A 23,034-nucleotide genomic window follows, 5' to 3' on the forward strand; every position below is an offset into this window, starting at 1 on the left:
CTAGTAAAACAAACTGGTAGAAAGTAACCACGAAGGAGACTGGGAGAGGACAATCAGGGAAGATCTCTGCGAGGAAAGAGACATTTGAGTGGAAAGAAGAAAGTAGGCAAATGCAGGCGAGGGGAAGAGCTTTCCAGACAGGCGTAATAGCCAGTACAAAGACCCAGTGGGGGTCCAAGGGAGAAAGACCAAAGCGTCTCCTTGGAGTAGTGCCTGGAGAGGTCGACCGGGCAACAAATGTGACAGGGTGTCAGGCCAGCAGGCAGGGCGCAAGGCGAGCCAGGCCTGGGCTCCGCGTTTATTCACCTCTATTTACACCTTGCCCCGGGGTCCCCCACAGCTCAGCCCTGGCACTGCCTTCTGGGATGCCCCCAGCCTCCTGCGGGGTGCTGGCGAGCAGGGCTTCATCCTCCTCTAGGAAGTTGCCAAGCTGGGCCAGCTGCCGGCGTATAAGGCTGGTGGCTCGGTGCACCCGGCGCACACGCCGCAGCAGGCACAGGACCAGGGTCCGGCTGCGCTCCTGGCGCTCACTCCAGGCCTCATGCAGCTCGCGATAGCAGTTGTGGCCAGCAAGCTCAGCCGGACCCAGGGTGGCCCCGCAGCCCAGGGGACAGCACTGACGGGCATCTTGCTGGCAATGCTGCTGGTGCTCGGCCAGGGCTCCACGTGGCACCTGTGCAGTGCAGCCCTCGTTGGGGCAGGCCATCAGCTCGAACGGGCACGAATCCTGGTGCCCCTTGCGATGCGCCAGGGGGCATGTCACCAAGCAGCCTGCTTCAGCGTTCTTGCACTGCAGATGGAGAGCACTGTGTGAGCCAAAGCTCGGCATTGCCAGCTGTTCCCCCATGGAACCCCCACCCCTGGCTTTCTGCTCACCAGCAGCCAATGAACTGACGGCCTCCCAGGCTTTTCTGACTCTAGTGAGGGGATGGGGAGAGGACAGCTGGGCGAATGCTTGTAAGTGGGAAGAATCTAGAGGTCCCAGGGGTGGGGGCCTGAGTCTTGGAGAATTGGGAGGTACATGGCTGGATTGGCTTGGTGAGTGATATGATATATATGCCAGGCTTTTTTTTTTTTTTTAAAACCTCGGTTTCCTCATCTGTAAAGTCAGGGGGCTGAAGGGTAATGGCCAGCACACCAAGCAGTCATGCTCCTTGATAATCTCCATTTTACAGCTGAGCCCCAGAGGCTCAGAAAGGTTAGCTAACTTGCCCAAAGTCACACAGCAAGTAAGTGGTAGAGCCAGGATTCAAACTCAGCCACATCTGTTGACCCCAAAGCTGCACTTGGTTCTCTTTGAAGGTGGGATTCTCCTTGTCCCCTCTCCTGGCTCTGCTCCACACAAGGGTGATGTGAGTGGATGCTTTGAGCTACCTTAACTTGCAGACGGCCAATGGTTTTCCGGAGTTTATTCACATGGACCATCTTTTTCCTTTTCACCTCTTTCCTGCAGCATGGACAGGTCTTTTGTCTGGAAGGAAGTATGACAGGGGCGAGTGCTGGGAGTGGAAAGGGCAAGTGGAGGAGATATGTCTCCCCTGGTCAAGCCTTCACTGGGTGACCCAAGCAGTCCCTTCTCCAGTTGGAGGAGGCGTGAGGGTGCATACAGGGAGCTCTCAGCTCCTAGGCTGGGGCCAGGGTCTGCAGACACCATGGGGTGGGGTGAGGGGACCCACACATTTTAGTGTCCCAGGGGATTTGGCGGCTGAGTGTTATGGCCATTGTGACCCAGTGCTTGGCAGACTTTCCCCTCTGTTCTGGGCCACAAGAATGGCTCCTAGCCTTGCTCCTGCCCTCCCAGCCCCTTGGGTACCCAGTGGCACCTGGCTAGCCACCGGAGGATGCACTTTTTGCAGAAGATGTGGCCGCATGGCAACCTCACTGGCCTCTTGAGAACCCCATGGCAGACAGAGCACAGGAAGTTGCAGTCGGGAGGGCTGGCGAAGAGGTTGAGATCATACCCGCCACTCTGCAAAGGCCAGGCCAATATCAGGGCCTGGCTGGGACGTCTCCCACTCCACATAACCAGCAAGAGACCCCAGCAAGCTTTGGGTGGGGAGGTGGGCCACAAAAGAACCCCAAGTGGAGGGCCCAGATCAGCACCCACTTTGAGGGGGCAGCTGTGGGGTTCAAGACCCCCCCCAAAGACTACCAGTCCCTGGCTGGAGAAGCTGGCCTTAGCGGGCAGTTAGACCGTGTCAGAGTCGTCTGAAAACTGCTGTATGGGGGCCCACTGACCACCCTTTCGCAGAGGGAGACATGGGGTCCATCCCTGGGCAGACCTCTGGAGTTGGGCACAAATCTCAGGGATGGAGACCAGAAGGCCCCAGGCTTACCATGATCTGTGTCTGGATGGCAGCTCCACTGATCCCCAGGGCTTGGGAGCCTGCATTTCACAGTGAGACTGGGCCGACATCACAGTGGCATTGTCCAGCTCAGGCCAATCACAGCACTGGTCCAAGGTCTGCTGAGACCCTGCACCACCTAGCCCTTGCTTCCTCTCCTAATGAGCACATAAGCGGTGGGTAGCCCTGACAGGTCTATGGAACCCCCTGCCATGGGGGTGGCTGACTACTGATCCCCAGGCAGCATCAGGCCAGGAACCAAGCTTCTGGGAGCTGCTTCCCCAACGCCCAGGCCTTCAGCAGAATCACAGGGAGTGCTGCCAGGTGGCCAGACCTCCAACAACTAGGAAGCTTTAGCCGTTGACCCATTGGGTCTCTTCATTTAGGGCCCAAGATTCAGGGTGCTGGCTCCGGGTCACGGAGGACTAAACCCCTGTGCAAGCTGCAGCCCCACAGCTGCAGGGGCAGGGCCCAGCCTCCCAGATCTCGAGCTTGAACATCTGGCCAGACCTGTGGGGAACGGGAATCAACTCCAGCCTGCGGAAACGCATTCCCACAGGTTTAGCGCTGTTGGAATGCAGCGTTGACCTAATCCTAAAGAACCTAACCCTGAGAGCACTAGGGAGCCACTGAAGGCCTGAACCATGAACTACCACATGGCCATGCTTGCGGGCCCCACTTGGCTCACCTTAGCTCAGGGTACTTTACCTGCTAGTATGGAGGTTATGTCTGGGGCATGGCTAGAGGCCAGTATTCTCAACCTGGCTCTGCCACTTAAGGGTGTAGGGCACTAGACGTCAGCTGCCAACCTCCCACGTTCTACCGTGTGTGGTGTCCAGAGTTGGGCTGGCCTGGGAAAAGAAGGCATCCCACTAAGCTTTTCCCTGCCACAGCTTGAACAAATGCATCGTCCAGGCCGACAGCCGGGACCCCAAGAACATCCACACGCAGAGAATTAGACACAGCTTTACTCGAAACACCGGGGACAACCAAATCCCCCTCCCCCCATGGTCCTGGTAGCGTGGGGCGGCCTCAGGCTCGGGGCGACCAGTGTCCTGTAAAGAGAAGGCAGGGTTAGGGGTCGCAGGCCAGAAGCCGGATCACGCGGGCGGTCGTACCGGGCTCGGGCCCGCGGCGCCTGTCGGGACCTGGATTTTCCCGCCGCACTCGTGGCAGCGGGTGCTGACCCGAGGCCCTGTTGGCTCTGGGCGCCGCATCTCACCCCCGGTAGCCGGGGGTGATTTTCAGCGAACGCCGGCCTTCCCCGCCCACCACCAGCACGCGGCGAGGGACCGATCCGGCCAGACCGACCTCGAATCGCGCGAGAGGACCGCCGCCTGGCGGCGCGGACATTTATAGCCACCATTCCGGTCACGCAGATTCCCGGGCCGTGGCTCGGGCAGGACGCGCAGGCGCACGCAGAGCGCGGTGAGGGGCGGGGCAACGCAGAACCAATCAGGCTTCCTTGTGGGTCCTGGAGGAGGGCAGTCGAGATCTCGCGGCGCTGGGCGTGATATAAAAGCTCCCTCCCGGGCAAACACGCTCTTCTTTTCCGAAAAAAACACGTGAGTTTGCGTGGGAATGGCGGCGGCGCGGGGCCTGGGCGGCGGCATCCGCGGACATCGGGCTGGAGTCGGGCTCTTGCTCTTGGGCGGAGCCCCCACCTGGGTCTCGCGGGCGGCCGCAGACTCTGGGGACTCACTAACTGGTTGGGTCTTGTTTTCTTCAGCAAATGGCGGATGACGCCGGTGCAGCGGGAGGGCCCGGAGGCCCCGGGGGCCCTGGAATGGGAGGCCGCGGCGGCTTCCGTGGAGGCTTCGGCAGCGGCATTCGGGGCCGAGGTCGCGGCCGTGGTCGGGGCCGGGGCCGAGGCCGCGGAGCTCGCGGAGGCAAGGCCGAGGACAAGGAGGTAGGTCCGAGCCACGGGCGGGGGCAGGCCCGTGGGCGGCGCCGGGGAGGCAAACTGTTCACTCGCCCTTCTCTTCCTCCAGTGGATGCCCGTCACCAAGCTGGGCCGCCTGGTTAAGGACATGAAGATCAAATCCCTGGAGGAGATTTATCTCTTTTCCTTGCCCATTAAGGTACGCCTCGAGCAGTGGGGCGTTGAGCAAGTGCGACCCCGGCGAGCCTTGGAGCCATTTGGGCTGGGGTCCGAAGGTTGAGATCTATCATTTGCCCACTTTGAGGGGCCCAGGGTCGCCCGTCGGAGGGATTGGGATTGCGTTATGGGCAGGGTCTGAGGAGGGGATTCCACTTGGAGCGGAAGCCTGGATACCTTGTGCGAGGACCTTAGATGAGGGTTACACAACCGTGTTTGTTGAATGCCAGTATTTGTCTTGTCTAAGCACTTTATTCAATGCCTGCACTGCGAGTCTTTTTTGTGTTTTGTTGCAGGAGTCTGAGATCATTGATTTTTTCCTGGGGGCATCTCTCAAAGATGAGGTTTTGAAGATCATGCCGGTGCAAAAGCAGACCCGCGCTGGCCAGCGCACCAGGTTCAAGGTGTCTTAGCAGTTTGCGTCTGGCTGGGCTGTTGGTGCCAAGGGGCTTGGTGAGACTCTCCCAGCTCTGCATGGTTACACTAGGCCACACTCGTGTGACTTTCGTAATGTGGAGAGAAAGAAAAGATCTTCTCGGGACCTCGGATTAGCCTTACAGTGGCTTCTCTTTCCTTGAGGGGTGCAACAGGTCCTGGGTGTGGGTACTGATGCTGTGTGGGACCGCCAGCTACCTCACTGTCTCTTTGCAGGCGTTTGTTGCCATCGGGGACTACAATGGCCACGTCGGTCTAGGTGTAAAGTGCTCCAAGGAGGTAGCCACTGCCATCCGAGGGGCCATCATCCTGGCCAAGCTCTCCATTGTTCCCGTGCGTAGAGGCTACTGGGGGAACAAGATCGGCAAGCCCCACACTGTACCTTGCAAGGTAGGCCAGGGGCTGGTGAGTGTTGGGTCTGTGACGGAGCAGAGGCTCCCAGCCCTGGTCTCCTGACTCCTGCCCTTCCCAGGTGACAGGCCGCTGCGGCTCTGTGCTGGTACGTCTCATCCCTGCCCCTAGAGGAACTGGCATCGTCTCAGCCCCTGTGCCCAAGAAGCTGCTCATGATGGCTGGTATCGATGACTGCTACACGTCAGCCAGGGGCTGCACTGCCACCCTGGGCAACTTCGGTAGGTGATGCATGGGGTCGGCCACAACCTCTCTCAGCTCCGCTTGATCACACAGGCCTAGTGTGTGCTTGGCGTATTTCCAGGGAGAGAGAGGAAGGCTCTCCTAATGCACGACAGACTTGCCCACGGTGGCCTCTCTGTTCCTAGGAGTGCGACATCTTCAGGTCCTGGGGTGGAGGACTTGTGTCAGGTCGCAACACCAATTTTTCTCCTGATGTTTTCTGTACTGCAGCAAAGGCCACCTTTGATGCCATCTCGAAGACCTACAGCTATCTGACTCCGGATCTCTGGAAGGAGACAGTATTCACCAAGTCTCCCTACCAGGTACTGCCACCCAGCCAAGGGGGTTCAGCTGTCCTCGGCCCTACCCCAGTCCAGAGACTGGGTGTTTTGGTCACTGCCTAAGCAAGCACAGAGGGTGGTAGCATCTGGCTACAACTACGGCCCTGTTTCTTTCCAGGAGTTCACTGACCATCTTGTCAAGACCCACACCAGAGTCTCTGTGCAGAGGACCCAGGCTCCAGCTGTGGCTACAACATAGCATTTTTATACAACAAAAATAAAGACTGAAATTTAAGCCTGTTAATGGTTGTCTCTTGCCTACGTGACATGAATTTAGTGGTGGCTTGAATCTGGAAGGGAGGTGGAATGTTAAGATAATGAATTCAAGGTTCACGAGAACACAGGCAGGTTGCATCATTTTATTTCAAGCATATAGTCATATGGTCCATATATAATCATGGTGGGGGCGGGGAGGGGTTGCACAGCTGCATCACGCAGCAGCAGCCTGTTTTGCAGCCTCTTTTGCAGCCTTCCTCTCTGCCAGCATCCTTTGCTTCTGTTTCGCCAGGCACTTTCTGGCAGAATAATGGGCCCCCAGTTCATGATCTGAGGAAGAGAAGGAAACAAACTGGAAACCCAGTTCTGTCAAGGTCCTGGGGGAATCCGTCTTTCTATGTGCAGAGAGGAAAGCTGGTGGCTAAGGTTATAAACTGGACATAATGTACCTGTCCCCAGATGGACCTAACTGGTAAGCTCTGGGCAGTGGAGCTGGCCCACAGCCATGTGGAGACTGGACAGACTAGGGGGGAGTGAGATGGCAAGAAAAAGATTTGGGCCAGGGTGGGGGCTCGCTCAGGGCTCACTCACAGCGGTCTTGGTAGGCCTTGGCCACCTGGGTGAACTGCTCCAGCTCCTTGGCACAGTTCTGCCTGTAGCTCTCTCCTTCCCTCTGCTGACAGGCCTTAAGTCTCTCCTGGATAATGTTGACAATTTCTTGATCGACTTTGCTAGACAAAAAGAACAAGAGTTTATTTGTAAAGAATTTTTTTCCCGTACCTGGGCAGACTAGAATGAAAGGACCTTGGAGCCCCGTGCTGAGGCCATCCCGGGGCATCCCCAGGGAGTGGTGACCCCCAGCAGGAGGTGCTGGGCAGGTCTCCACATTCCCTGTCCGTTCACGTACTAGTCCCTTCTCCATTGCATTTCAGCTTCAAACATGCACAAGATGTCTTTCTCCTTGCACTCGGTGATGTCCGGCACACGGCGGTACTCGCGGTGGTAGTAGTAATACCTGTTCTTTGCGTGCTGCCGCTCTATAAACTCTGCAAAGACAAAACCCCACACTCAAGAGCCCTGTCACTTTGGACAGGCCTTTAGCTTTGTTATTTCTCATAAGCCACAGAGTAGGCAGGAGGATTTCCTGAATGTTCCCAGCTGTTACAGAAAACAGGCAACTCAACTCTGGAAGAGGTGCAGGCTAACACAGACAGTCCTGCAAGTATTAGGCTACAAATGTTTACCACTGACAGCTCCCTTAGTGCCAGGCATCTTCCTCAGAGTTCCATATGCATTAGCTCACTTTGTCCCCACCCCAGACAACTCTATGGGGCAGGTCCTTCTCATTTACAGACAGGGGACTGAGACTCAGACACCGCTCTGCAAGCTCAGTTCCCCCACGGTAGAGGGACCCCATGGTGCAGGAAGGGACTCCAACAGGGAGCCACCAGCAAGCAGGAGAACCTGCCCTGTCCCCCTTCGGGCTTCAGCTTCCCCAGTGGTAAATAAACAAGCTCAACCACCCAGACGCATAAAACACCAGGACACTGCCACAAGAAAGAGGGAGCTGGGCCCAAGGCTGCGCCCTCTCCAGATCCTTGAGGGTTTGATTTGCAGACTTCATCCTTCCTAGTGAAAAAACCACCAGAGCATACCATGCACCCCAGATGTTTTTTTTGTTGAAGGAATGAGTTGATCAACTGAATGGATGAAGTGCCTGGAGCTAGTGACCGAGGACAGCAAGCTCTTGCTGCTGCCCGCGGAGCTGGCTGAACCACATAGACTGCACTGAGCATTCTCCTGATTCGGACCAGACATGGGAATTTGGGCATCTCGGCCATCACCCTAACACCTGGTCATTTTGCAGGGTGACGGGCCTAACAGACCCCAGGACTCCGCTGGTTCCGTCTGCAAACGGAGGCAGAAAGCCAGGGGTGCAAAAGAAGGACGAAGAAGGCAACGGAGCTTGGGGGGGGGTCTCCGCGCTGGGGGCCCCGGGGTGCGGCAGGGGGTGGTCCTAGGGAGACGGGACCCGGGAGAGGGGAGATATTAGGGGGCGGCGGTCTCCAGAGGGCGTCAGGGAGATCCTGGGCAGCGGCGCAGCCCTGGGTGGTGGCAGGGTGCCGGGGCCCAGGGGTCTCCGGAGGACGGCAAAGATCCCGGGGCCGGCAGGGCCCGCGGTGGGGGCCCCGTACCTCTCACGAGGGTCACGGGCCGGTCCACGAGGAGGTCAAAGGCCTTCTGCAAGTAGACAACGGGGTTGGGCAGCGAAGTCTGCGGCGAGAGCGCCGGCGTGCGGCGCGGAGGCTCAGGGTACACGTCCTTGTCCCAGCTGTCCGGCATGGCGGCGGCTGGCGACGGACTCCGCTGCCGGACGCTGCGCCCCAGCCCGGCCTGCGTCCGCTCACTGCGGCCTAGGTTGCCCGTGCAGAGGACGCCCGGGGTGGCTGCGCCTGCGCACTGGCCGGGGTGGCTGCGCCTGCGCACTGGCCGACGCGGCCGCGGGGCACCCTGGGACTTGTAGTTGGTCGGGTTCGGGCCCGCCTTGCCGCAGCGCGCCCCCACGTGGGGCTTCAGCGCCGTCGCAGTCCGCCTCCTCCCGAGTCCGGGCTCCGCGCGGGCGCGGGGCGGGCGCTGGGGACCAGGCAGAGGTGCCTGCCGACGTTGACGAGGAGACAGAAGGAATAACTGCAATGGTTCATGCCGTTCGTGTTGCGTGCTAGGGCAGGGAGCAAGACTTAACAGTCCGGCTTTTACGGAGAGCACAGGCTCCTAGAGCACGGGCAGCAAGTAAGCCAACGAGTAACAGGACACACCAAACGCCCTACCCCTCCAGGAAGCCTTCTTGGATTGCCCAGTCTCTACAGGCTTCTCTGGACTCCACTCTCTCTGTCAGGGACCCTCATGGATGGGCGGATGTTGGTGGGCTTGGGGGCCTGCCTAGGGCAGGGCAGGAAGCAGGGCTGTCCCCAGGGCCCCAGCCCACTGGGAGAAGGGACACCCACCCTGGGTGCAGGTGCTGTGGCCTGCTTTTGATGGTTCCATCCTGGCCCTGAGCACTCTGGTGTCCCAAGGCAGCTCAGAAGACCAGAGCCCTGCTGCCTATCGTCCGCAATCTCCACACCTGGCACAGCCCCTGGCTGGTATCCAGGGAGGGTGCTGGTCACCTCCTGCCCAGAGGCTGGGGCCAGGGACACAGGACCACCAACTCTGGGGACTCTGATAATCTAGAATCACACAAACGTCAGATCTTTAAATTGTGAACTCTTAGAAATACAGGACATCAGACCCAAAGAATCTTAACATTTTAGGGGCATAGAATCTTAGTATTTAGCAATGCAAAATCCATGGATCTTGGAGACACCTTAGGTCTGTAAAACTCTGATTCTACAGCTACAGAACTTTATAACCATAGAATCCTTAAATTGACAAATAAGAGGTTTCCACTCCCTTTTCATTCAAAACTTAAGTTCAAGATTTAAATTCATAAAAGCATCCAATGCTCGTGGATCATAGGCTCTTAGAGCCAGGGAGCTTGTTTTTTTTTTTTTTTTTTTTTGAGACAGAGTCTCACTCTGTTGCCCAGGCTAGAGTGAGTGCCGTGGCGTCAGCCTAGCTCACAGCAACCTCAAACTCCTGAGCTCAAGCGATCCTCCTGTCTCAGCCTCCCGAGTAGCTGGGACTACAGGCATGTGCCACCATGCCCGGCTAATTTTTTTTATATATATTTTTAGCTGTCCATATGATTTCTTTCTATTTTTAGTAGAGGTGGGGTCTCGCTCTTGCTCAGGCTGGTCTCAAACTCCTGAGCTCAAACGATCCGCCCACCTCGGCCTCCCAGAGTGCTAGGATTACAGGCGTGAGCCACCGCGCCCGGCCTTTTTTTTTTGAGACAGGGTTTTGCTCTGTCTCCTGGGCGGGAGTGCAGGGGCGAGATCATAGCTCACCACAACCTCAAACTCCTGCTGGGTCAAGGGATCCTCCTGCCTCAGCCTCCCAAGTAGTTAGGACTACAGGCATGTGCCACCATGCCCAGCTAATTTTTCTATTTTTTATAGAGACGGGATCTTGATCTTGCTCAGGCTGGTCTCGAACTCCTGGCCTCAAGCAATCTTCCCACCTCAGCTTCCCAGAGGGCTAGGATTACAGGCGTGCGCCACTGCACCCAGCTGGGGTTTTTTTTTTTTTTGAGACAGAGTCTCGCTCTTTTGCCCTGGCTAGAGTGCCGTGGCGTCAGTCTAGCTCACAGCAACCTCAAACTCCTGGGCTTAAGCAATCCTTCTGCCTCAGCCTCCCCAGTAGCTGGGACGACAGGCATGTGCCACCATGCCTGGCTAATTTTTTTCTATATATACTTTTAGCTGTCCAAATCATTTCTTTCTATTTTTAGTAGAGACGGGGGTCTCGCTCTTGCTCAGGCTGGTCTCGAACTCCTGACCTCAAGCGATCCTCCCGCCTCGGCCTCCCAGAGTGCTAGGATTACAGGCGTGAGCCACCATGCCCGGCCCCAGCTGGGGATCTTGATCTTGGTGATCCTGGGCCACAGAACCAGCCCTCCTCCTCCTCGCTCCTGCCCCCACCGTTTGTCCAGCTGTCTCATAGCCTTCAGGACAGGACCCCTCTGTTTGGTTGTCAGGAAAGTGGACTCAGGCTCTCAGAAGCCCCCAAACAGGGTCCCTCAGCCCCTACCAGGCCAAGTGGGTCCTGTCCTGGGAGGGTCATGACCCAGTCCCAGGGCCATTGAGGAAAGGGTGGCAGCCCTGGCTCCAGGTGTCCCCATGCCAGGCTGCTCATCTGCCTCTCCTGACGCCACCCTGCCTGGGCTGCTCCTGGCACTGGAGACCATGCTGGCCTCGGGGGATGATCGAGCTCTCCTGCCAGGGGCTAAATCTGGGAACTGGCTGCTGTGCATGCTGGCCCTGCCACTCCACCTCTGGCGCCTGGTGGGGAGGCCCCTTCCTGACCTTCAGGGATCGACTGCCATGGTCAGTGGGGCCAGGGCAGCGGTGGGTGGGCTGGGGCTAGAGCTGGGGCGTGCTGGTCTTCCTGGGGAGAGGGCAGCTGGGCTTCTGGGCTCTGCCCCAGCAGGGACAGTCCTTGGGCCTGTGAGGGAGTGGGAGGTTGGAGGGGGCAACAAGGGGGCCAGAGCTGGGCCAGTGGGTGTAGAAGGGGCAAGGAAGTGGACAGATGGCAGCGGCCACCTGCCCATGGAGCCCTCTGCCCGTGGGCCCGCCCTGCCTAGGCTCTGCCAGGCTGTGCCCACTGGGGCAGGAAGCCTGTGGCTGCGGAGGCCCCATCCCTAGATGCTGCCCCTCGGTGAGCCTTCCGCTCCCTTCCTGTAGACAGACGGGGGAGGTGCTGGGGACCGCCGGGCCGCAGTCTGGGGTCTCCAGCTCGCTTGTTTGGCTCTGGGTTCCGGGAGCATCCTGCCACCACCACCAGGAAGACCCCATCTCTGACCTCCCTCCTTCCTGCCCCCCAGTCCCACCGCAAGTTTTCCGCCCCTCGGCATGGACACCTGGGCTTCCTGCCCCACAAGAGAAGCCGCCGGCACCGGGGCAAGGTGAAGACGTGGCCACAGGATGACCCCAGCCGGCCCGTGCACCTCACGGCCTTCCTGGGCTACAAGGCGGGCATGACCCACACCCTGCGTGAGGTGCACCGGCCAGGGCTCAGTGAGTCACAGCAGCGGGGACACCTGCTGGGGGGTGGAACCTTCCAGATGCCATGAGCCAGAACTCACTGTCCTGGTCCAGGAGGGGCCACAGTCCCAGCAAGGCTGAGGTCCTGCCCACAGGAATCACAGCCAGCACAGCGCCAGGATCCGCACTGGCCGTTAGTGCGGTTCTGTCATTGCGCTTACTGACAAGTGGGGAAACCAAGGCTCAGAGCAGTCACGAGACTGGCCCAGGACCAGGCAGTGAGGGAGGAGCCGATTCAAGGCCAGGTGCCCCACACCTGGCTTCAAGCCCAGGCTGCCTGCACTTTTGGGCATTTCTGGTCTATTTCGTATCTTGGTGTTTCATGTATACATATTTATATCGAGAGTTGGGTTTTTGTTTTAATCGTAGATTCGCATGTCGTTGTAAGAAATGATACAGAGCAATTCCATGGACTCCCCCAGTTCCCACCACAGAAACATCTCGAAAGACTCTAGTAACATGGCACGACCAGGAGGCTGATGTGGACAGCCTACCCTGTCGTGCGGGTTTCCCCAGTTCTCAGACATCCATTCAAGTGTGTGTGTGTTTGTGTATTAAGTCCTTTTTTTTTTTTTTTTGAGACAGAGTCTCACTCTGTGACCCCAGGTGGAGTGCAGTGGTGTCACCATAGCTCACTGCAACTGCAAACTCCTGGACTCCAGTGATTCTCCTGCTTCAGCCTCCCGAGTAGCTGGGGCCACCACGCCTGGCTAATTTTTCTATTTTTTGTACAGAGGGGGTCTTGCTATGTTGCCCAGGCTGGTCTTGAACTCCTGAGCTCAAGTGATCCTCCCACCTCAGCCTCCCAAAGGGATTACAGGCCGGAGCCACTGCACGCGCCCCTAATATATTTTTTGAACATGTACTTCTTTCATTTCATGTCAGCCTAAGCAGTGATACCCATGAAACGATTGGTTTTGGACTAGTCATAGGCCTTGCTAGAACTTACAAAAATACATTTATATATTATACATGTATTTTGTCCGCATAAAATACATTAAAATAACAACTGCTCATTTGGGCTCCAGTGAAGGAGGCTCAGCCCTGCTCTGAGGACACTGCCTGGCTGCTGGCCCGGCCCACTCTGTGTGGCTGGCTCTTCCCTCCCTTCCCGATGGTACTCAGGGGGACCCTCTCCATGTCCCTGTCCCTCGTCTCATCTAGAAATTTCCAAGCGGGAGGAAGTGGAGGCAGTGACGATTGTGGAGACACCGCCCCTAGTGGTGGTGGGCGTGGTGGGCTATGTGGCCACGCCTCGAGGTCTGCGGAGCTTTAAGACCATCTTTGCCGAGCATCTCAGCGATGAGTGCCGCCGCCGCTTCTACAAAGACTGGTGAGCGCTGCTGCCCGTGGGCGGGCCGTGCCAGGGCTGGTGGGACCACAGGGCCTGAAGCCCCAGCTCTGTGCTGAAATGATGGGGGCAGGTGGACAGGTGAAGAGGTGTCAACAGTATGTGGAAGATAGGAAAGTGTGGTGTAGGTGTGGTGCTTTCAACTCAATAATAGCTGAGTACTAGAGGGCTGGAGGGCTGGAGAGGAAATCAGAATTGAGGAGAAAAAGGAAGCAGATGTTCTAATCCTTAGGGTTAAAGGGCTAATTTGATGGAATGTTAGAGTTGGCTGTGAGCTTCCTAGCAGCCAGGGTGAAAAGGGAAACAGCCAACGGAAAAGCTCTTGTACATAGACAGAAAGATATTCTCAGGCTTTAAATCTTCCCTGGCCCCAAGTCCTGAAAAGGAAGGGCTACCTGTCTGGGGAAACTCACAGACAGTCCCCTCACAGAGGCAGAGGAACAGCCCAGTCCTGACCCTCTGTGGGTAGTGACAAGCTTGCGCCCCAGGGTCAAAACAGACCATGACCACAGGCAAGCCAGCTGACCTCTTGAGTCCCTCTGCTGTGAAGTGGGGTTAGGAGTGATCCCTGCGTTTCGGCGGCTGCTGTGAAGACTGGCTGAGTGAAGCCTGTCGCGTGCTCAGCACAGAGGAAGCAGTCAGTACATGCCGGCTGTCCTGGACTGTGCTGTTCCTGTTGTCAGTCTGTCCTCACCCAGGGGCTTTAACTGCTGTGAAGCTTGGTTCTTCACCTGTAGGACGGGATGATAATGTCCACCTCCCAGAGCTCCGGTGAGGGCTAGAAGTGATGTGTCCCAAACCTAACGCCTGGTGCCTGGCCATCAGCGGTCTGAGCAGCGTGGCAGCCGGGGCAGCCTCCAGGAGCCTGGCCCGCAGGGCTGACCAGCAACCCCCCTCTGGCAGCTTCTCACGTCTGCCACTCACTCTTGGGCCCCCACTTTACAGAGGAGGAAACTGAGGCCCAGAGAGGGAGAGATGGTCTATGTTCGGAGCTGGTGAGCAGAACAGCCCAGGGGAGGTCCCAGCAGCGGGACCCCTGCTTGGAGGGCTGTAGGTGGGGAGGGGGAGGACGGGCCTGGGGAGCTGCCCCCGCTGGGGCCTCCGAGCACCCTCCTGTCCGTCGGTCAGGCACAAGAGCAAGAAGAAAGCCTTCACCAAGGCCTGCAAGAGATGGCGGGACGCCCGCGGCAAGAAGCAGCTCCAGAAAGACTTTGCCGCCATGAAGAAGTATTGCAAGGTCATTCGGGTCATTGTCCACACCCAGGTCAGCCCCCACCCCCAGCTGTCAGCCAGTCCATCTCCTGGGCCCACCCTCCCCAACCCCAGTTTCCAGCAGCCCTGGCAAATGTCAGCCTAAAAATACCATGAGCCGCGGGCACAAGCCCAAAGGGCTGGCTGGCTGGCCGCTGGGCTGGCCACACGCAGCCCCAGGATGAGATGTTGAGTGTCGGTGTATTCCAAGGGCCATGGGGCATCAGCCATGCCCAGTGGACAACTGAGGGCCTCAAATGCTCTGTAGGGCCTGGGTCTGTCACCAAACGTCCAGTGTGGAGGGCCAGCCACCACCTCCCTTTGGGTTCTGGCACAAACGTATGTGTAAATCAGTGTTTATGTCTCGGGTCTGGCTTGATGTGGGCTAACAGGTGACTAACACCCTCTGGCTTATTCTGGAACACTCCTTGGCATCTTGTCCTCAGGGAAGGCTTCCTTAGGCCCCCGGAGCAGTGACCTCCCCCTGCCCAGAGTCTCCCACATGCCCGGAATACACCCTGGCGCTCTCACACTGGCCGTCCATGGTTGAGCGAGTCATTGGCGAATGCCCATCTCCCTCAACAGACCTGAGCTCCCCAGAGCAGATGCCGGGGGAGGGACCACAGCTGCCTTGTTCACTGCTGGGCCCCCAGCACCCACCAAGAGCCTGGTATGCAGTAGGTGCTCCATAAATACTCACTGAGCATTATTATGTGAGCTAGCTGGTCTGTTTCCACCTGTTTATCACCATAGCCCGAGCTGCACGCAGCATCAGCCAGAGATGTTTAAAATACAAATCAGGTCGTATCACACCCTGCACCTGGAAGAAAGCCTCGCTGTTCCCACAGGACCCGCTGGCCTGCCTACCCTCCTTGCTCACTACCATCTAGCCTCATTGGTCCCCTTTCCGTCCCACCAACTCGCCACGATCTTCCCTGCCACTGGCCCTTTGCACATGCTGTCCCACTACCCAAAAGGATGTCAGATCCTCGCCTGGTGGTTCTTGTTATTGGTGTCACCTCCTCGGAGAGGCCCTCCCTGAGCTGACCACTCTATCCGAAATGCCCCTCCCCAACCTTCCATCAGAGAACTGAGTCCTCTCTGGGAGTTTACTTGGTTTCCATCTGTCCCCCAGCTAGACAGTGCCTCCCTCAGGTGTTGGACCTCGTCTGTCTCGTTCCTCGCTGTGTCCACAGTCCCTGGCACAGCACGCAGCACACAGCTGGCTCACGGGAACAGCCGTGAATGAATGCATGCATGAAAGATTTGGAGGGTCACCGGCTGGGTGTGACCCTTTGGGAACTGACCACCGTGCCATGTCCTGCAGATGAGGCTTCTACCCTTCCGGCAGAAGAAGGCCCACATCATGGAGATCCAGCTGAATGGGGGCACGGTGGCCGAGAAGGTGGCCTGGGCCCAGGCCCGGCTGGAGAAGCAGGTGCCAGTGCACAGTGTGTTCAGCCAGAGTGAGGTCATTGATGTCATTGCTGTCACCAAGGGCCGGGGTGTCAAAGGTAGGGGTCAGTGTGGATGGTGGCTCCAAGGTAGGCTACTTGGAGGCAGTGGGGACCAGACCGGCCACTCAGCCACCGGCCCCTCCCACTTGCAGGGGTCACAAGCCGCTGGCATACCAAGAAGCTGCCTCGGAAGACCCACAAGGGGCTGCGTAAGGTGGCTTGCATCGGCGCCTGGCACCCTGCCCGCGTGGGCTGCTCCATCGCCCGGGCTGGGCAGAAGGGCTACCACCACCGCACTGAGCTCAACAAGAAGGTGCGTCCACAGCCCAGGGTGAGGGTGGGAGGTGTCCCTGTGTGAGCATACCCCAGTGGGGGGGCGCATGACCCAGACACTGCCTGGGTCACAAAATGCCCCCACCAGTGAGCACGCGTGCTGATGGGCCTGGACATGCGGCTGGCTCCAGAAGCCACCTCTGGCCCCCTCTCTTCCCGACAGATCTACCGCATTGGCCGGGGGCTGCACATGGAGGACGGGAAGGTGGTCAGAAACAACGCGTCCACCAGCTATGACTTGACCGACAAGTCCATTACACCGCTGGTGAGCGTGGACAGCCAGCCTGGCCAAGGGGGCCTGGCATGTGTGTGCAGCGCAGGCCCAAGCCCCAGCTGGGTGCTACCCTGACCAAGAGCTCGAGATCTGTGTCCCAAACATTTGGCTGCAGCCACCTAGGTGGACCAAATCCCTGCTGTTTCTGGAATCTTCCAAGCCTCCCCTGGAGGCAGTTTACAACCAGCTGCTGTTCCAGGGTGTGGAGGGCAGCAGCTGCTGCTCTGGCCTGGGAGTCAGGCCACCTGGGGTCAAGCCTCAGCTCCAGCAGGTAGCAGCTACAGAGCCTGGAGCAGGTGACTCCACCTCTCTGAGCCTTAGTTTCCCCCCCAACAAAAATGCAGGTTGTTAAATGAGATAATGCCGGAAAAGGACCTAGCATGTGACTCACATGCTGCCCTCGTTAGTGTGGATCATGAGGGTGTCACCTCCACACCTGGGCCTGGGCATGGGGCTCCGTCCACCCACAGCCCCGTGTGGGGAATTTTCCCTAGGGCTCCCAGCCACCCCCTAACTGGGCAGCCCTTTCCTGGGCCTGGCCCCTCACCTGTCTCCTCTGCAGGGAGGATTCCCCCACTATGGGGAAGTCAACAACGACTTCGTCATGCTAAAGGGTTGCATCGCAGGTACCAAGAAGCGGGTCATTACGCTAAGAAAGGTCAGCACGGAGTGGTGGGCTGCAGGGGCCAGCCAGTCCTGCCCTCCAGCCTGCTCAGGGGGGTTGGAGGGTGCCGAGTGGTGGGAGCAGAAAGGGAGGGATCTGGCAGGAACTGGGTGAGCAAGACCTTGGTGCGGACTGGAGTGACAGGAGGGGGTGGGGTGAGCTGGGCCTGATGCCGGCCTCTCCCACGGATCCCCAGTCCCTCCTGGTGCACCACAGCCGCCAGGCCCTAGAGAATATTGAGCTCAAGTTCATCGACACCACCTCCAAGTTCGGCCATGGCCGCTTCCAGACGGCCCAGGAGAAGAGGGTCTTCATGGTGAGCTCCCTTGTTCTCTGGGCATAGACTCACACCCAGCCTGCCCCAGAGGAGGGCGGAGGAGCAGAGTGGGCAGTGGGGGCCCCCGGGCACTGATCCCGCTGGGAGAGAAGGCCCCGGGGGACTCTGCAGGCTGGCTAGGGGCGGCGTTCCTGGCCACACTCTTGTCATTAACCCTCCTCCCACGTACCCCAACCAGGGCCCGCAGAAGAAGCATCTTGAAAAGGAAAAGCCGGAGAGCTCAGGAGACTCGTAGGCTGCGCGGGATGGGTGGTCCCTGCAGCGGCGCCCCGCCTGCCCTTCTGTCCAATAAAGGCCGGAGGCCCCTGTTCCCGCGCTGTCTCAGAGGGTCGGGGCGCGGACAGGACGAGGGTGGGGGGGTGGGGGCGGACGCAGCTCTGCGGGTAGCGCGCCACCCCCCGCAACCTGGGCAGGCCCCACGTGCGCCTTCCGCCCGCCTGCCGCCTGGTGGCGCCCCAGCCGGGCGCTCGGGGGGGCGGGGCTCCCGGGCGGCAGGGGGCGGGGCCTCGGGGAAGCGGCCCTGGAGTCGCCCGTGGAAGTACGTCAACGTGGGCGGGGCCTGCAGGAAACACGGGCTAGGGTCAGCCCCCGGAGGGGCGGGGCCTCGGGGAAGCGGCACGGGAGTCGCCCGTGGAAGTACGTCAACGTGGGCGGGGCCTGCAGGAAAGACGGGCTAGGGTCAGCCCCCGGAGGGGCGGGGCCTCGGGGAAGCGGCCCTGGAGTCGCCCGTGGAAGTACGTCAACGTGGGCGGGGCCTGCAGGAAAGACGGGCTAGGGTCAGCCCTCGGAGGGGCGGGGCCTCGGGGAAGCGGCACGGGAGTCGCCCGTGGAAGTACGTCAACGTGGGCGGGGCCTGCAGGAAAGACGGGCTAGGGTCAGCCCCCGGAGGGGCGGGGCCTCGGGGAAGCGGCCCGGGAGTCGCCCGTGGAAGCACGTTAACGATGGGCGGGGCCTGCAGGAAAGACGGGCTAGGGTCAGCCCCCGGAGGGGCGGGGCCTCGGAGAAGCGGCCCAGGAGTGGCCCTTCTCGGGGGGCGGGGCCTCCCGGAGGCGGAGGCCGGGGCTCACGCCGGGTTGCGGGGCGGGGGGAATCGGTCCTCCGGAGCGAAGGTCCAACGGTCGGCGGCCTGGGTCTGTCGGAGGCGGCGAGTGCGCAGCGGTCCCAGTGGCGCCATGTCGTTCTGCAGCTTCTTCGGGGGCGAGATTTTCCAGAACCACTTTGAGCCGGGTTCGTGCCGCGGTCGGCTGGGGCGCGCGTCGGCGGGCTTCGTTACCCTCCGCGGAAATGGAGCCCCGAGACGGGGAATGGGGCGTGTGGCCGCCGGAGAGAAGCGGCCGCAGGTCAAGCGGATGGCGGAGGAGGGCGGAGTCTGCGAGGCGGGCAAAGCAGGGTACCCGAGGAGAGGGGGCGCTAGAGGGAGGGGTCGCTGACCCGGAGGAGGACAGGTCTGGAGTGTCAACGAGGCCGTTTCTGGAGCGACCCTGGGGGGCCAGGTACATGGACGTGGTGACGCTGGTGGGGGCATCCGGGTAAGGGTCGGGCCTTCGCAGGGTCGCGATGGAAGGTCTTGTCCAGGGGAAGTCCTGTGACTGGGCTGTCCTTACCCGGGGCATCCCCCTAGCCTTTCCCGTTCCCCCATTTTTTGGGATCCGCGGGATGGCTCAGTAAGCACAGAACGTCCAGTTCTGATCGGATGTGCCCTCCAGGTGCTTCCCCTACCTGCCCAGGGCCAGTGAACTTGGCCAGTGAAGTCTGGCTAGACAGACTGGTGGTTTGGGCCATGTCCAGGCCTCAGCACTGGCCCCGTGAGTCCACTTGGGGGCTGGGCTGGCCCGGTAGTGGACTAATTTGGTAAAAACACATCCACAGGCAAGACTAGGGCATTGGCCTCCCTGGGGTGGAATCCACTGGTGTTAGCCCTCTAGGGGGCTGGGCTGTGACACAGGACCACCCAGCACAGCCCTCTCCGGAGACCCTCTGGCTGTGGGACCCCAGCTGTCCTCAGGCTGCTCCGTCATGCCAGAAGCTCCACTCCCATTGCGGATTCTAGTTCCTCATTGCTTGCTTCTCCAGTTCCTGGTAAAGGCCGAGTAGTTCACAGACTCAGGGAGGCTGTCCCCTGGCGATTCAGTGCCCCGGAGGTTCCTTGTTTTAGTCCTTCGGATAGTTCTGCAAGTCAGTTTTGCAACGTTCCCTGCCTCCTCCACCCCAAAGAGATATTTTCAGGATCCTCTTTCCCAGCTGTCTGTCTTCCTGGGCTCCCTGTTTGGCCTGGAGGCCTTTCTCTGGGACCATCTCTTCCTGCCTGGAGAGCAGGCCAGTGGCTGGGTGTCCAGCTCAGGGCTTTGCTGGGGAGCAGGGATGGCCACTTGAGAAGGGAGGGGCCAGGTGGTCGTGTTGGTCCGGGCCCTGCCATGTGGATCCCCAGGGGGCGGGGTGGGAGTGGGTGTCCTCATCACGCTCCCAGGTTCCTGCAGCATCTGCGCATCACCACGCCTCACTGTGGGGTGGAACAGGTGCAAGATTCCACGTCACAGGGCTATTGAGAAGAGCGAGGAGACAAGTGTGAGAAGTGACTCTCCTGGTCTCTGGCACAGCCACTAAGTGTGAGCTCAGCGCCATGTCTCCCCCACAGAGCCAAGCTGAGGCCTGTGAGTGGCGGGCGCGTGGCGAGGGAGTGCAGCCCACCCCCAGAGTGGGGCAGGGCCGCCTCTGCCTGGGTCCAAGGATTTGGGAGCTCGCCCCTAAGAGGCTGGAGCCAACGTCTCTGCCTTTGCCTTTCCTCCGCCCCAGGTATCTACGTGTGTGCCAAGTGTGGCTACGAGCTGTTCTCCAGCCGCTCGAAGTATGCACACTCATCCCCATGGCCGGCATTCACCGAGACCATCCACGCTGATAGCGTGGCCAAGCGTCCAGAGTACAACCGACCTGGAGCCCTGAAGGTAGGTGGCAGGGGCAGGAGCTGGGGAGGCAGGGAGGCCCAGAGAGCCAGTCCCACCTTCCCAGCTCTGCTCACCCCACAGCTCCAGGGCCTTAGAGTCTGTCTCTTCCAGGCCTCTGGCCTCTGGCTGGGGCTGCCAGCCCAGACTATCGGGAGAGGCTGGTGTCCTGGGAGAACATGGGAAACAGGACAGCCTTTCTGGGTTGGCCCCAGGATGAAGGTCGATCTCACATGGGCAGCTAGTTTGGGGGATGGGCTTGCAGGGAGAGACACCATCTGCTGGTAGCACCGAGGGCCATAGCTGCGGCTGTTTCACGGCCAGAGCTCAAGTGGCTGCTTTGTGGTCTTCCCAGGTGTCCTGTGGCAGGTGTGGCAATGGGTTGGGCCACGAGTTCCTGAATGACGGCCCCAAGCAGGGGCAGTCCCGATTCTGAATATTTAGCAGCTCGCTGAAGTTCATCCCTAAAGGTGAGCGCGCCTCGCACAGCTGGGACGGGCCTGTTGTAGGTCTCAGGGTCTGGGTTGGGGGAGCACGCTGTGCTCGTCCACTTGTCATGACAAAGTACGGGGGCACCAGAACACACTGCCCAGTGCCACCCCCAAAGGGATGAGAGGGCAGATGCTCTGCTTCCTCTGCCTTGTTGATTGTGGGTGCCCCGTGGTTTTCTCCAGAGGCCTGGCCTTTCCCCGGGGCCAGTGTCGGAGGCGGGTGGGCAGAGGCTGGGGACCTGGGGTGTGTGCGTCTCCTCCGGCTGTAGCCGTGAGCTTGCCTGTCAGCCTGGCTGAGCCTGGCTCCTCCTCTGCTGAGTGGCGCGTGGCAGAGCCTCCTTCACAGGCCGTCGAGGACAAGTGCAGTTAGTGTGCGCCTGGAGCCCGGCACATAGTAATAGCTCAGTAAATCCGCGCTGCTGTTGCCAGTATTCTCACTGTTTGTAGTGTGGGTCTGGGGAGTTGTCACCTGGGTGCATTTCATCTCAGAGCAGCCTCGTCTCTGGCCCACTGTCCGCACCCTCACGCAGGTCCTTGTGTGTCATCGCATGTCTGTCTGCAGACCCAGCCACCCTCCGGACTCCGCCCCGTGCTCTGTAGTTTGAATCCAGGTCCCCCCTTGCTATCCACAGGCCCAGCCTCACCCTTGTACAATGGCTTGTCAGCAGCACGTGTTCACAGCCATCGCTGTGCTGTGGGGCTGTGAGCGGGCTGTAGGGTCTGGCGCATGGCAAGCACACGGTGACATTTTGTCCTTTTGTTATTTGTCCATCATATGTGTGGAGAAAGAAGAGATTCTGGGTTCTCCTGTAGATCTCAGGGAACGAAACAGAGCAAATGGACTGCCATGAGCTAGGCATCTTGTCCCTCCCTCTCCTGGCCCGCAGGGGACGTGTCTGGAGCATGACTTCACAGTGACTTGCTCTTCTCTCCCAACCCTCCTTTCTTTCAGGCAAAGAAACTTCTGCCTCCCAGGGACACTAGGCGGCAGCCCACACTCCACACTATGGCCACATTCTGGCCATCCTACTTTGGAATTGGAACCCTAGACATTCAAACAGGGAAGCCGGCGGGGGTGGCTGAAACCTCCGGAAGGCTCCCAAGCCTTGGTTCTGAACAGGATCTCCTTTGCTGGTAGTTCATACCCCCTGCCAGGACCGGCCAGCTGTTTTGGCCTCCCGCTCATTCAAGGAGTCTCCAAGGAGGTGGGCTCTGGGTGCAGCTCATCTTTGAATGACGTCACACCCTCGCCTTCTCTTCTCAGCCCACTGCCCATTCCCTGTCTGTCTGGACTCACCCCGTGGGGCCCAATTCCAAAGCTCTGGTCCTCACCAAAGCTTATACCCACATACCCTGGCTGTGCTAGGTGACAGAATGCAAACAGAAGCTGCCCTGGCCAGCTGCTCCAGCCCTGGTCACTGCATGATCCCCTCTGGCTAAACCCTTCCAGGCCAGCCAGAGTGGTGATGTCCATGACCCGCTGGGGGAGCAGACCGGTGGGACACACCCTTGGTTTCTCGTCCACGAAGGGAGAAGCCTGAATGCCGTTTCACAATCTGTGCGGATGTAGTTTGCCTCACTCAGGCTTAGGAAAGTGGCTGTTGCTCCATCCCTGTAACCGCGCAGCACTGGGGCCCTGGAGTTTACACCCTGCAGAGATGTCCCTTCTCAAGACACGGGGACCGTGCCTTACTGTACGTGCTCAGAGCTCTTGCCACGTGGGAGATGGGTGATGCTGACATCCCCACACCCATCTTGAATATTTTCTGGAGTAATCAGGTGGAAATCAATAAACAAATGAAACCCAAGCCTGCTGTCTTTTTTATTTTGTTTTGTTTTTTGAAACAAGGTCTTGCTCTGTCTACCAGGCTAGAGTGCAGTATCCTCATCTTAGCTCACTGCAGCCTCCCACTCCTGGGCTCAAGTGACCATCTGCCACAGCCTCCTGAGTAACTGGAACCACAGGCGCATGGCTCCACACCTGGCAAATTAAAAAAAAAATTTCGTAGAGATGGGGGTCTCGCTATGTTGCTCAGGCTGGCCTCAAGCGCCCACCTCAGCTTTCCAAAGTGCTAGGATTACAGGTGTGCATCACTGCGCTCAGCCGGGCCTGCTGTCTTTATGCCAGGACATGAATGGTGGACCTTTGCACAGTTTAAAAATATTT

The 23,034-nt window shown here is 59.2% G+C and overlaps 5 protein-coding genes and 3 non-coding genes across 8 annotated transcripts; 5 read left to right on the plus strand and 3 right to left on the minus strand.

Annotated features, from left to right (window-relative positions):
* Positions 1–298: 298 nt before the first annotated feature.
* Positions 299–3,562, minus strand: RNF151 (ring finger protein 151). The gene is made up of 4 exons (XM_069485713.1): positions 3,464–3,562; positions 1,824–1,969; positions 1,375–1,471; positions 299–790 (listed from the first exon to the last, which is right to left on the minus strand). Exons 1-4 carry the CDS (start codon positions 3,560–3,562, stop codon positions 299–301), a joined length of 834 nt encoding a protein of 277 aa, XP_069341814.1.
* Positions 3,482–3,598, minus strand: LOC138394962 (small nucleolar RNA ACA64). Its single transcript, XR_011235466.1, has one exon. It is a non-coding gene; the product is annotated as a small nucleolar RNA ACA64 (small nucleolar RNA).
* Positions 3,599–3,888: 290 nt separating this feature from the next.
* RPS2 (ribosomal protein S2) lies at positions 3,889–6,096 on the plus strand. The gene is made up of 8 exons (XM_069486294.1): positions 3,889–3,910; positions 4,075–4,254; positions 4,337–4,426; positions 4,740–4,847; positions 5,095–5,268; positions 5,351–5,510; positions 5,743–5,834; positions 5,971–6,096. Exons 2-8 carry the CDS (start codon positions 4,078–4,080, stop codon positions 6,049–6,051), a joined length of 882 nt encoding a protein of 293 aa, XP_069342395.1. The 5' UTR covers positions 3,889–3,910; positions 4,075–4,077; the 3' UTR covers positions 6,052–6,096.
* Positions 4,902–5,035, plus strand: LOC138394938 (small nucleolar RNA SNORA64/SNORA10 family). The gene has a single exon (XR_011235447.1). It is a non-coding gene; the product is annotated as a small nucleolar RNA SNORA64/SNORA10 family (small nucleolar RNA).
* Positions 5,538–5,670, plus strand: LOC138394939 (small nucleolar RNA SNORA64/SNORA10 family). The gene has a single exon (XR_011235448.1). It is a non-coding gene; the product is annotated as a small nucleolar RNA SNORA64/SNORA10 family (small nucleolar RNA).
* Positions 6,097–6,191: 95 nt separating the features above from the next.
* NDUFB10 (NADH:ubiquinone oxidoreductase subunit B10) lies at positions 6,192–8,515 on the minus strand. The gene is made up of 4 exons (XM_069486296.1): positions 8,264–8,515; positions 6,976–7,114; positions 6,660–6,799; positions 6,192–6,398 (listed from the first exon to the last, which is right to left on the minus strand). The coding sequence occupies exons 1-4, from the start codon at positions 8,409–8,411 to the stop codon at positions 6,283–6,285; spliced, it is 543 nt and encodes a 180-aa protein (XP_069342397.1). The 5' UTR covers positions 8,412–8,515; the 3' UTR covers positions 6,192–6,282.
* A 3,041-nt stretch (positions 8,516–11,556) lies between these two features.
* On the plus strand, positions 11,557–17,672 carry RPL3L (ribosomal protein L3 like). Its single transcript, XM_069485714.1, has 9 exons — positions 11,557–11,743; positions 12,935–13,103; positions 14,250–14,385; positions 15,700–15,886; positions 15,982–16,142; positions 16,326–16,427; positions 16,999–17,094; positions 17,297–17,416; positions 17,616–17,672. The coding sequence occupies exons 1-9, from the start codon at positions 11,704–11,706 to the stop codon at positions 17,670–17,672; spliced, it is 1,068 nt and encodes a 355-aa protein (XP_069341815.1). The 5' UTR covers positions 11,557–11,703.
* Positions 17,673–18,540: 868 nt separating this feature from the next.
* MSRB1 (methionine sulfoxide reductase B1) lies at positions 18,541–21,923 on the plus strand. The gene is made up of 4 exons (XM_069486297.1): positions 18,541–18,664; positions 20,231–20,379; positions 20,732–20,846; positions 21,820–21,923. Exons 1-4 carry the CDS (start codon positions 18,610–18,612, stop codon positions 21,849–21,851), a joined length of 351 nt encoding a protein of 116 aa, XP_069342398.1. The 5' UTR covers positions 18,541–18,609; the 3' UTR covers positions 21,852–21,923.
* The last annotated feature ends 1,111 nt before the right edge of the window (positions 21,924–23,034 follow it).

Source organism: Eulemur rufifrons, chromosome 14 (assembly GCF_041146395.1).
Source record: "Eulemur rufifrons isolate Redbay chromosome 14, OSU_ERuf_1, whole genome shotgun sequence".
In the NCBI taxonomy this organism is placed as follows: Eukaryota; Metazoa; Chordata; class Mammalia; order Primates; family Lemuridae; genus Eulemur; species Eulemur rufifrons.